Genomic DNA, 12,181 nt, shown 5'->3' with positions numbered 1-12,181 from the left:
AGTTCAAATGGTAGTGCAATTGTTATGCTTGGCGGAGGCACGGGTTCAAACCACGCCAACTCCTCCTTTTTCTTTGTTTGGTTAATTAAAATTTTTTTCTATAAAATATAATTTTTTTCAAAATGTCAACATAATTGTTTAAAAAGTATTCAGTGTATTTGGTTTGATTTTTTTAGATTTAGTTATTTGAAAGTTGATTTTTTTTATTTTCTTATTTTTTTTTTGTTTTTAATGAATATTTTTAAAATTTTAATTTTTTTTTTTTACTTTTTTAGATACACCTTAGTTAGATGTATCTAAAAAGTGAAAAATTTGTGAAAAAATATTTTAAAAAATTAATAAATACATAAAAATACAAAAAATGTACTGAAAAAATATTTTTGTATTTTTTCAGCAAAATGTACTCAAAAAATGTACGCTTTTAAAATATTTTAGTACATTTTAAAAGCGTACATTTTGCTGAAAAAATATTTTTTCAGTACGCTTTCACTGTGCATATTTTTTTGAGTACATTTTGTTGGAAAAAAATACTAAAAATACAAAAATATTTTTTCAGTACATTTTTTGTATTTTTATATATTTACTAATTTTTTAAAATATTTTTTCACAAATTTTTTACTTTTTAGATACATCTAACTTAGGTGTATCTAAAAAAGTAAAAAAAAATGTTTAAAATTTTAAAAATATTCACTAAAAACAAAAAAACTCAGTTTTCAAATAACTAAATTCAAAAAACTCAAACCAAATATACTGAATACTTTTTAAACAATTATGTTGACATTCTGAAAAAAATTGTATTTTATAGAAATTTTTTTTATTTAACCAAACAAACGTTTTACTTTTTTTTGATAAAAAAATTACATAATAAATATATAAAGTATAGAGTGAAAAAAAAAGAAAAAGAAAAAGAAGGGAGTTGGCATGGTTTGAACCCACGCCTTTGCTAAGCATAACAATTACACTACCATTTGAGCTACAAAGAACACCTTACTTTGATCATATTTTAATATATATTAAAAGTTTTCTTAAGGAAATAATTCTGCACAGCGAAAGCGTGGTTTGGACCCACGTTTTCTGTAGAAATTTTTTTTTGCTTAAAAGCGCGATTTCAAATAGCGTTTTCTTTAGGGAAAAAAAAAATTTATGCAGACTGAAAGCGTGATTTCAAATAGCGTTTTCTTCAGAAAATTTTTTTATGTTAAAAGCGTGATTTGCAACTGTACGGGGGTGAATATTCCGGCGTGCCCGTATTCCTTTCTTCCAAGCTCCGTCGATATCCGATCACCTGTGAGCAAATTACGGTGAGCTACCCGGCGGTGTGTGGCCGGAAAAACCCTCCGACGGTCAAGTTAGCACACACCTTAGAGGGAATAGAGAGAAGGGAGAGAGTGTTTGAGTGTAAGAAATCCTTACAGATGTGTTCGTGTGTCGCGTATGGGGGGCGCAGACATGCTTATATACCTTCTGAGCCCCATATCCACTCCCTGTCATCTCCTGACACGTGGCTCTGCTATCCCATCTGTCAGCATAAACCATGCCATTCATCACCTGCTCTCAACTGCCTGTCAGCACAGCTGGAGCTCGGCAGCCGAGCTGCCCTTCCTCGGTCATACCATGCTTCATACCTCAAGCGCCTAACCGGATAGACACACGGAGGACCGGGCTAAGCGGCATCCCGGCCGAGCCTAGCCCGGATACTTCGATCGGCCTTCCTGCTGACCATACAGTCTCCTCGGCTGACCATGCCTTTCCGGGCACCGGCCACTCAACTTCCTCGGTTGTCCATGCCTTCTTGGGCGCCGGTCACTCGGTCAATCCGGCTTTGGCCATCCTCGGACCGGGCACCCTGGTCCGACCGAGCACTGCCTTACCGAGCAGTTTCTGTCCGGTCCGGGGTGACACTCAGCCCGTACTCTGCCCGGCCCAAATTTTGGCAGCCCACTTTGGGTAAAAAGTCGATCGTCTCGGACCTATGCACCGTTGGGCCCTCAACTTGCTCGGTCGATATCTCGGCCCAACTCCAGATCATAAATTACCCTCTCAGCAACCACGCTTTCTTAATTAAAAGTGTGGTTTGCAATAGCGCTTTCACTATTCATCACATTTTGCGCTCCAAATAGTGAAAGCGCGATTTCCCAAACTAGGCTAAAGCGCTATTACAAATCGCGCTTTCACTGTTTGGAGCGCAAGATGTGATGAATAGTGAAAACGTTATTTCAAAATGCGCTTTTGATTAAGAAAGCGCTGTTCCAAATCACGCTTTTAATATAAATTTTTTTTCTGAAGAAAACGCTATTTGAAATAGCGCTTTCACTGTGCATACGAAGAAAACACGGGTCCAAATCACGCTTTCACTGTGCATATCTGTTTTTTTAAGAAAATGTTTATAATATATTAAAATGTGATCAAAATAAAACTTAAGTGCTTTGTAGCACAAATGGTAATGCACTTGTTTTGCCACCACAATAGGGCTCAATTCGCGGGAGTTACGACCTTTCAATTAAGTTCAATTCTTTTTTTTTTTTTCCCTCCATATATTTATTATGTAATTTTTTCATCAAAAAAAACGTAAAATGTTTGTTTGGTTAACTAAATTTTTTTTCTATAAAATACAATTTTTTCCAAAATGTCAACATGATTGTTTAAAAAGTATTCAGTGTATTTGGTTTGAATTTTTTGGATTTAGTTATTTGAAAACTGAGTTTTCTATTTTCGTATTTTTTTGTTTTTAGTGAATATTTTTAAAATTTTAAACATTTTTTTTTTACTTTTTCAGATGCACCTTAGTTAGATGTATCTAAAAAGTAAAAAAATTGTGAAAAATATTTTAAAAAATTAATAAATACATAAAAATACAAAAAATGTACTGGAAAAATATTTTTGTATTTTTTGTATTTTTTCAGCAAATTATCATTTTTTTTTCAGTAAAATGTACTCAAAAAAATATGCACAGTGAAAGCGTATTCAAAAAATATTTTTTCAGCAAAATGTACGCTTTTAAAATGTACCAAAATATTTTAAAAGCGTACATTTTTTTTTTTTTGTATTTTTTCACTCACTCTATACTCTAGATATTTATGAAAAAATAAAAAAATGTACGCTTTTAAAATATTTTAGTACATTTTAAAAACATACATTTTGTTGAAAAAGTATTTTTTGAGTACACTTTCACTCTGCATATTTTTTTTGAGTACATTTTGCTGAAAAAAAATGATAATTTGCTAAAAAGATACTAAAAATACAAAAATATTTTTCAGTACTTTTTTTTGTATTTTTATGTATTTATTAATTTTTAAAAATATTTTTTCACAATTTTTTTACTTTTTAGATATATCTAACTAAGGTGCATCTAAAAAAATAAAAAAAATGTTTAAAATTTTAAAAATATTCACTAAAAACAAAAAAATACGAAAATAAAAAAACTCAATTTTCAAATAACTAAATCCAAAAAATTCAAACCAAATACACTGAATACTTTCTAAACAATCATGTTAACATTTTGGAAAAAATTGTATTTTATAAAAAAAAATTTTAGTTAACCAAACAAACATTTTACTTTGTTTTGATAAAAAAATTACATAGTAAATATATAAAGTATAGAGTGAGTAGTTAACCAAACAAACATTTTACTTTTTTTTGATAAAAAAATTACATAATAAATATAAAAAGTATAGAGTGAGTGGAAGGAAAAAAAAAAAGAGTTGAACTTAATTGAAATGTAGCAACTCCCGGATTGAACCCACGCCACTGTGGTGGCAAAACAAGTGCACTACCATTTGTGTTACAAAAAATTTATGTTTTTCTTTGATCACATTTTAATATATCATTTTCTTAAGAAAACAAATATGCACACGTGATTTGGAACCGCGTTTTCTTCGTATGCACAGTGAAAACGCTATTTAAAAGCGTGATTTGGAACAGCGCTTTCTTAATCAAAAGCGCGTTTTGGAATAACGTTTTCACTATTCATCAAATTTTTGGCTCCAAACAGTGAAAACGCGATTTGTAATAGCGCTTTAGCCTAGTTTGAAAAATCCGTCCAAACTAGGTTTAGTTTGGGAATTAAGATGCAAAAGAGGCTTAATATGGGAAAAGCCCCGGGAAAAGCCCCGTTGTTTCCAGCATTTTCTAAACAGCTTGACAGATGGCCCACATGAAAGTGACTGGATTAAATTTGTGAGGCCTCACTTTCTTTCTCCCCTTTTATCTTCTTCATCTTTGCCCTCCATCATATATACCTATTAAAACAATTTGAGCACTGCATTAGGTAAAACAAAACAGCCACATAAAAATGAAAATATAAAATACCATCAAGAACTACTACTATAAATGGAAGAAGGAATACTAAGATAATCTGAAAACGTACCAAACAATGGTCAAATCCTTAACAAATTAACAATATATAATTTTCTGTCATCTACTATCTTCTAATATTTTAACTTGCTCTGATCAGTAATCTAGTGAATAAAGAATCCGATTTAGATGAAAAGGCTATTACGAATAAGCTGACTTCACCCTCTTCTTGTTTTTATATTTAAGCAAACAGATTAAAAAAATCTTATTTACAAATTTTAGTGACAGTTTTAGTGACAGTTTAAAAAAATCGTCACAAAAAAAGTCACTAATTTTCAATTTTTAGTGATAATTTGAAAATTGTCACAGAAAAACGTCACTAATTGTAAGTTTTAGTGAGAATTTATAAAAATCGTAACAAAAAAAAGTCACTAGTTGTCAATTTTTAGGGACATCCAAAAAATTTCACAAAAAATTTGTTTTAGCGACGATTTTATTATGACTTATTTTCAATAGAACTTGATAAGAATTAAATCCAACTATTAGGACCTATTAGTATTTTACCCTAAAATTGGAAACCCAAAACTCAAACTGAACGGGGTCCTCACTGCAAATCCCCAGGCCTTATTCACATATGCTAACAAAAATTCCACTTCAAGTGCTTGTGCAGAATTATAACAGTCAAAGTTCTTTGCCAAATAAATCCGTGCTCTCAATCTGCAAATTGGTGAAGGATTGCTCTCAATCTGCAGATCCATGGGTTGAGAGTGTGTTTTTCCACATGAGTTACATGGAGTAGGGCACCTTGTTCATTTCTATCCATATATCTACATTAGAAAAGCATGTCTCCCAGTGAAAGAGAAACTCCTGTTTTTTTAATCTTTTATCAACAACATTGAAATTTTTTAATCTTTTATCAACAACATTGAAATTTTATAATAAAAAAATAAAGAAAGAAAGAAATAAAAACATAAAGAAGTGCACAAGGGAGGGTAAGAAGTAATCACAATAAATCTCAATGCAAAAACCTACATTATTTCCAGGGATTTATATAGAACATATGCCTCTATGGGAAACATTTTGCATGGCCTGCAACTTCTAGAAATTAGGACAAGAAGAACAAATTTTCAAAATGTGTTCCAGCGCATCGTACAGAAAAGCAGCACCAATCAAATTTACTACCATGCAATTTGAATTTACTTTGGCAAACAAATTTACATGCACCATCCAAACATCACCAATATTGCAGCAATGAACTTCACAAAGAAGAAACATGAAACAAATTGACTTTACCTTAAGTGCTTTACAAATGGAAGTCTGGTGACTTGTCACTTTACGGCCCACAGGCAACCAGTCAAAGACCTCTTGAGAAGGTTACTTGATGGAATGAAAGGACTGCCACCAATCACAGTGATCAGAAGCAATCTTCACTTTCCGACGAAATATCATTTGACAAATGCACTAAAGAACAGTTCAAGCTCTTATCCACCAAACAAAAGGTTCATTACTATCATTTTGAAGCATACAACTGCTGATCAAAAAAAAATTTGAAGCATACAACTAATAGGAAGTTAAGAGTTTATTTCCACAAAAATTCCCCATTCAATTTGTTGGGGTATGAATTTACCAATCATAACAAAACTTAATTCAAGTCAACATCCCTAAAATCCATAGCAACTGTTGTCTAAAATAAGTATCAAACCAATAGAGAAACAATCCTGGCATCATCTGCCCCCTACATGCTAACTTGTTCAAGCTTTAGTGTGGAAATCCTTCCAGAAAATATCTGCTAGTTTATGGTATGTACAGCTTGAACCAGAATTACATAATACATGAGTTACTCATTCATATCTGTGGTTTTAGGCGTTAAGCAGTTGCAACTTGTGATAGTTTCTCATGCCAATGCAGGAGGGACAGCTGTTGATTTGCAAGCCTACTGCGTCCAGTGCTCCCTATCAATTAGAGCACCATGTATATACTACACAGATACACTACAGGAAATATAGAATTTAGCGGCGTTTATTTAGCGACGTTTTTTCAAACACCACTATTTCTAACCTTTAACGACGTTTTATAAACGTCGTTTTTATTTTGATTAAAACGGTACCGTTAAGGAATAGAAGTCGTTTTTTAAACGCCTTCACGTGTTACAATAGTATTCCTCCCCCTCTCTCTTTAGCTCTGTGAGAATCAGAACCCTTCTCTCTCTCTCTGCGCCCTCATTTTGAATCTGGGAAACATTCATAGTCTTAGAGATTACGATTCAGAACCCTTCTCGCTCTCTCTAAACCCTTCAGTCTCAGAGATTACGATTCAACCTTCTTCAGTTCGGTATCATCTCAGATCCAGTCTCAGAGTGATTTCGACTTCGAAGTGCTCTATCGATTTCGAAGCTCCACCGCCACCACCATCTGCATCGTTGACTAAGGTGAGCACACCGTCTACAATCTCAGTTTCGCATTCTCTCTCTCAAGCTCTTCGTTCGATCGATTCTTCTCCTAGGGTTTACATATGTTTAAGATTTCAGATCTGAGTTTTCTCATTCAAAAATATATGTTTGAGATCTGAGATTTCTCATTCAAAAATATGTTTGAGATTTGAAATTTCTTATTCAAAAACATATGTTTCAGATCTAAAGATTTCTCATTCAAAAAATATTTTTATGATTTGAAATTTCTCATTCAAAAATATATTTGTTTGAGATTTGAAATTTCTCATTCGAAAATATATAGTCTTTCCTCATTAAAAAATTTCATTCGAAACAATATCCTTGTAGATATGAGATTTTCATTCGAAAATACATGCTTTTGTTAAATGATGATCAACTACCATAGTGCTTTATTTTCAAAGGCAACAGGTTCTCTGACTTGATTCACTCTAGCAGGATGCACCGATTATTAGCAGGAATTCTCATTTATCAAAGCAGCTTGTTTGCTTTGATGCGTGTAAGAAATTACATCAGATGGGTGCTCTTAATGATCATCTTCTTCCTTTTAATGAAGAGCCTTCAGTAAATGATTCCACTTTAAAGAGCAAAGGATCAACTTCAAGTGCAGGTATCTTTTATATTTAAATTTACATTTTGACAAAAGTGATTATATTCTAGGTGCTTCATAACTTTAGAAACTTGGGCCTTCTTTGAAAATCTCATTTTCATTTGCTTAGGAGTCATAATTTAAGCCTAAATAGAATAAATTTGACAATTTTTGCAACTGAAGAACCCTAGGGATTATAGATGATACACGAAAGTACAACTGAATTCTTTTCTAGAATTCAAGCTTGATGTCGTTCTTTCTGCATCATAGTAATTACTAAATGTGCATCACATATCACTTCATTTTACATATCCACCACTAATGACATGGCTTGTAAAATCGAGCACTGACATGCACTAGTATGTCAAAATCTGACTCTAGTAGATAGTTGAGCAGTAATAGAAAAAATCTAGTGAGATGTTAGTGCTGGTTAGCAAACTGTTAGCTAGCATTTCAATTCAAAACAATAAAGTTCAACTACACCTCCATCTGCTTGTACTTGCTAGTATATGTACAGACATGATAAAGCATTGATGCTACATCCTCCATACCCTAGAGTAGATAGCATTAGTAATGGTTGATGCCTTTGCAAGTTGTTACACCATTCAGTTTGTTTTGGTTTTCTTCTCAATTTCAATGCTGTTTGCAGGGTGTTTACTGGTTTTTAAAAAAATTGCACCTTGGATGATAGCCCATATGTACGCTTAGGCTGGGCTGTTGAGCTTTTAGTTATCTATCTTTGCTAATATGTTTATCATCTTGTGTGTTAAAGCTATTTTGTGTTTCTTTGTGTTGTCTTTAGGAACAACAAAAAGGAAGGAATTGCATGGGACAACCTGTGTCCATGCACTCTCTGGAACATGGGGATTAAAACCCGATGGCACTGTTTTTCAAGCTTATAGAATACATTTTACTTGTAATATACCTGGTGTGCATTACTCTAGTTTTGTTCTTTTGATTGACTCAAAGCTAGATGATGATGTGGGAAGTGTTGAAATGGAACTTTTCTTACTTTCGAAGTTTGTGAAATCTTCGATTTCTTCATGTGGCGAAATACATCTAGATGCAGAACAGGTTCAAGCATACGTTTAAAATAATTTGGGTTCTGTTTTACGTGAAACACTTCTACTAATGCCAAAGCATTCTGTTTTTCCTTGCTAGGTGGTGCGAGCAATGTGCTTTCAAGAATTTTTTTTAATGGGATATTTGGGAAATTGTTTGTTCGATTGAAATCATCAAGAGGAGGAAGAAAATTTCTACTGCAAGGGGAATCGTTATGGAAACCATCAAACATGTACCTTCTCCTACCACTGGAGTCATCAAATGTCTCTAGTGATGAACCTTGGAGAATTAATTGGATGGGAATCAATTCTTGTGTTTCTGTGGTAGAATTTTTGAAAGAAAATGCTTGGTTAAGCGCTGAGCAGTCTAGTGGTGATAAGGGAAATTCATCAGTTCATGGCATGAACTCAATTGAGTCTGAATGCAAAGCCACAAATGTCATCCACCTGGCCAATAAATCAATTGATACCAAAAACCTCAGGGAGATGGTGGTTTTGGCAATTCACACGGGGAGAATTTACTCTGTCTTACATGCTGTTGATAATACATCTGCTGAGAGTCCTTTTGATGGGAACTCTGATGCAATCCCTTCTAGTTATTCATCCTTTGCAGAGTACTTTAGCAAAAAGTAGGTACTTTTTTATTTTATTTATATATATACTAAATGTAATGTTATGTTCACTGCATAGTCTATTTTGGCCCACCATTTGTCACTTACTGAAACTCGACATTAACTTTGATCAGGTATGGGATTACACTAATGCATCCTGGACAACCTTTGCTACTGCTAAAGCAAAGTCACAATGCACACAACCTTCTTGTGGATTTTAGGAATGAAGGTTTGCTCACTTGCATGTTAAACTTTTGTTAGAACAAAGAAGCTTTCGTATTGTGCCATCCCTGTGTTCTGTTGTTTTACTGTCAGGATTTATATCAAATCTATGGTTCATTTCCATTGTTATAAGATTTTGTAAGTTGCTTTTAAATGTGTAATTTATTAATTTATCTTGTTCTTTCAGTGCAAAATGTGTTCTAAGACTTATGGAGACTACGTAATTAAATGTTATGAGAATCCAATAGCTCTCTCTCTCTCTCTCTCTCCTGATGTTTGTAAATTGGTTGAAGAGGTATTCATGATTTTAAGGCTTGGTATCTAGGCAGCATGCATTTACAAGGGTTCTTACGTTCTTAGGCAGAGGAAATGCCCTTTTAGTGGAATTCTGCATATATGAAAAACAATTACGACTTTCAGAACTAGCATTTAAAAACAGTAGAATAGTTTGAAAAAGTTGAGATCAAGTACCCATGAAAAACAGTAGAATAGTTTCAAAACAGTAGAATAGCATAAGTAAATACTCGGTGTAATTGACTTACAATATTCACATTATGTGATTAATGTGTCCTGTTGTGTGGTAATAATGAAAAAGTGAAGTTGATAATACTCTTATTTTGGTGCTAACTGACCAACTCAACTCAAGCAGCCATAATCCTGATTCGAGTTTTTTCTTCTAGTTTTTGTTCTATGTGAAGTCATGATTTTCAGTTAAGTTCAAGGTAAACTATAACTTTAATTATAGCTCCAACCGTAGTCATTTTGGTCTCACTGGTAACTTCAAACACACACTGGTAACTTCAATCATGTTGTGTGGTAATAATGAAAAAGTGAAGTTGATAATACTCTTATTTTGGTGTTTGAACACATTATTCGTTACTTTATTTGTTGAGGGTTAGTAAGATAATATTTTGTTTTCTCCATTTTTATTTTTGTGAATATTGCAGACATAAGAAATAATCAGATTAAATGGAATCTACAAGTGGTTACTTTCAAATGCTGGGGTTAAATTATATGAAGGAGAGGGAAAGATAGTTGGTCCAAATGAAGTTGAGGTGACGCAACTAGATGGTACTAAAATATGCTATTCAGCAAAACACATACTCATTGCAACCGGCAGCAGGGCTTATCGACCGGCTATTCCAGGGCAGGTAAATCTTCTGATTTTTATTATGACACGAATGGAAAGTGACATAACATGATAATCGTATTCTGGATATAGGTGGTTCATCTTTCTAGCTTGGCTGTTCTTTTATGTGCACTTTTTGCTGGGAACACCACTACAAACATTTTTAACTGACAAATTACTTGAAAAGAGTGAAACCATCCACTATTGGTGTTATATAATTATCTTGCATATTTTTTCTCCCATCTTTATCTAACTACTTATTTTGTTTTGTTATTTTTTGGTTGGCATTATAGGAGTTAGCTATAACCTCTGACGAAGCCTTGAGCTTGGAAGAGTTACCTAAGCGTGCTGTCATACTTGGGGGAGGGTTTGTCTATATTATCTATCAGCTGTGTTGATTTTTCTTGGCATGCTTATGAATTTTAAATGACATATTTTTCTCTTGTTTTTAGGTACATTGCTGTTGAATTTGCTTCAATATGGAAGGGTATGGGTTCTACAGTGGATCTATGTTTCAGAAGGGAACTTCCATTAAGGTGGTTGTACTTGGAAGAATTGCTTGTGCAAATAGCAACTCCCCTAGTATTTTGGATTTTGTTCAGACCAAAAATTGTTGTAAACACCCGATAGTTATCATGACAAGATTTTATTGACAATTTCACATAGTAAAGAATGGGGTGAATTTTGCTCTAGTAATTATGCCACTTATGGTGGACTGCCTCAAGAGTATGACCTGTAGGATATATGTTATTGAGTAGAATACTCACGTCTATGTCTATTAATTGTTAAGCAAAAGGTAGCCCATCTGTTGTTTAGCTTGCAAGTATAATAGAATGTAAGTTACAGATCAGTTTGCTATGATATAGATAACTTTGCTTCCCAATTATATCATGATAATCCATTTTACTACTTTTGAAAACTGCTATAGCCAGGACTTTCTTGGTCAATACCAGTTTTTATTTTTGTTGATTAATGCATTTGTGTTCTTGATACTGCTTCCTTTGCAATCATTTAATGTAGAGGTTTTGATGATGAAATGAGAGCAGTGGTTGCAAGAAATCTGGAAGGCAGGCAAATTAATTTGCATCCCAGGACAAATCTGACAGAGGTTTCATGAGAAACAGGCACATTAAGTTAACACATTTACTTTGATCTGTGAAGTAACTTGACAATTATCGTTGTGTTAAATGTTTGATTTTTGGTAGTTCTACCAAGATTTGGCAAATTCAGAGAAGGCTCTTGAATGCCTCCAACGGGTCCTGCAAATTGATGGAAGGTATTATGTTGTGGATACATTGTTTTCTTTATCTTTTGGTTTACGAAGATTTTGTGGTGCTTGATTCCCGATGTGATGTCCATTCTCTTCACTTACGTTGGAGATACTTGAGAGTCTTTCTTCTTTAATAGGTTCACCAAAGCAAATTACCTACTTTTACATGGATAATTTTAGTTTGGGCTGCATGTGAGCTTATTTATGATTTTCTCTCTGTTCCAATGAGTTCATAATAATTCTAGATTATGTTTAAATAAGTCCTCAATTTATTATTTTTTTTTATTCTGCTTTCAGTGCAAGCCTTTTCTGGTATTTTTTATGTAGTCCTCTTTGCAATTTAAAATCACTGTTAAATTGTGAATTTCTTCATAATGCAGTTGGTTCTCATTTATACCCTCAGAATCCAGTCCTCCGCCTTGGAAGTCAGCTCAACTTCAGTGTAGAAGGTTGGTGTATGATAAAATTTTACATTAATTTTTAGTTGGTCACAACTAAAACTCACAAATCCATTTCGGAAATCTAGATCTAAAAGACAACATTGAATTAATGTTTAAAAA

The 12,181-nt window shown here is 33.3% G+C and overlaps 1 protein-coding gene across 1 annotated transcript; it reads left to right on the top strand.

Moving 5' to 3' along the window:
• The first annotated feature begins 6,125 nt into the window (after positions 1-6,125).
• LOC145789218 (endoribonuclease Dicer homolog 3a-like) lies at positions 6,126-9,663 on the top strand. Its single transcript, XM_082912251.1, has 6 exons — positions 6,126-6,238; positions 6,541-6,721; positions 7,178-7,349; positions 8,131-8,402; positions 8,490-9,018; positions 9,135-9,663. Exons 1-5 carry the CDS (start codon positions 6,126-6,128, stop codon positions 8,556-8,558), a joined length of 807 nt encoding a protein of 268 aa, XP_082768377.1. The 3' UTR covers positions 8,559-9,018; positions 9,135-9,663.
• Positions 9,664-12,181: the final 2,518 nt, after the last annotated feature.

This window comes from Camellia sinensis, chromosome 2, assembly GCF_055761805.1.
Source record: "Camellia sinensis isolate YWXY chromosome 2, ASM5576180v1, whole genome shotgun sequence".
NCBI lineage: Eukaryota > Viridiplantae > Streptophyta > Magnoliopsida > Ericales > Theaceae > Camellia > Camellia sinensis.
This window is presented reverse-complemented; position numbering and strand designations above follow the sequence as displayed.

Excerpts from the sequence above, each read along its gene's own strand:
- LOC145789218 (XM_082912251.1), top strand. The coding sequence starts at position 6,126 with ATGAGTTACTCATTCATATCTGTGGTTTTAGGCGTTAAGCAGTTGCAA. Across the intron at positions 6,722-7,177 it reads CATCTGCATCGTTGACTAAG|GATGCACCGATTATTAGCAG; the intron begins GTGAGCACACCG and ends TCACTCTAGCAG. Across the intron at positions 7,350-8,130 it reads AGGATCAACTTCAAGTGCAG|GAACAACAAAAAGGAAGGAA; the intron begins GTATCTTTTATA and ends TGTTGTCTTTAG.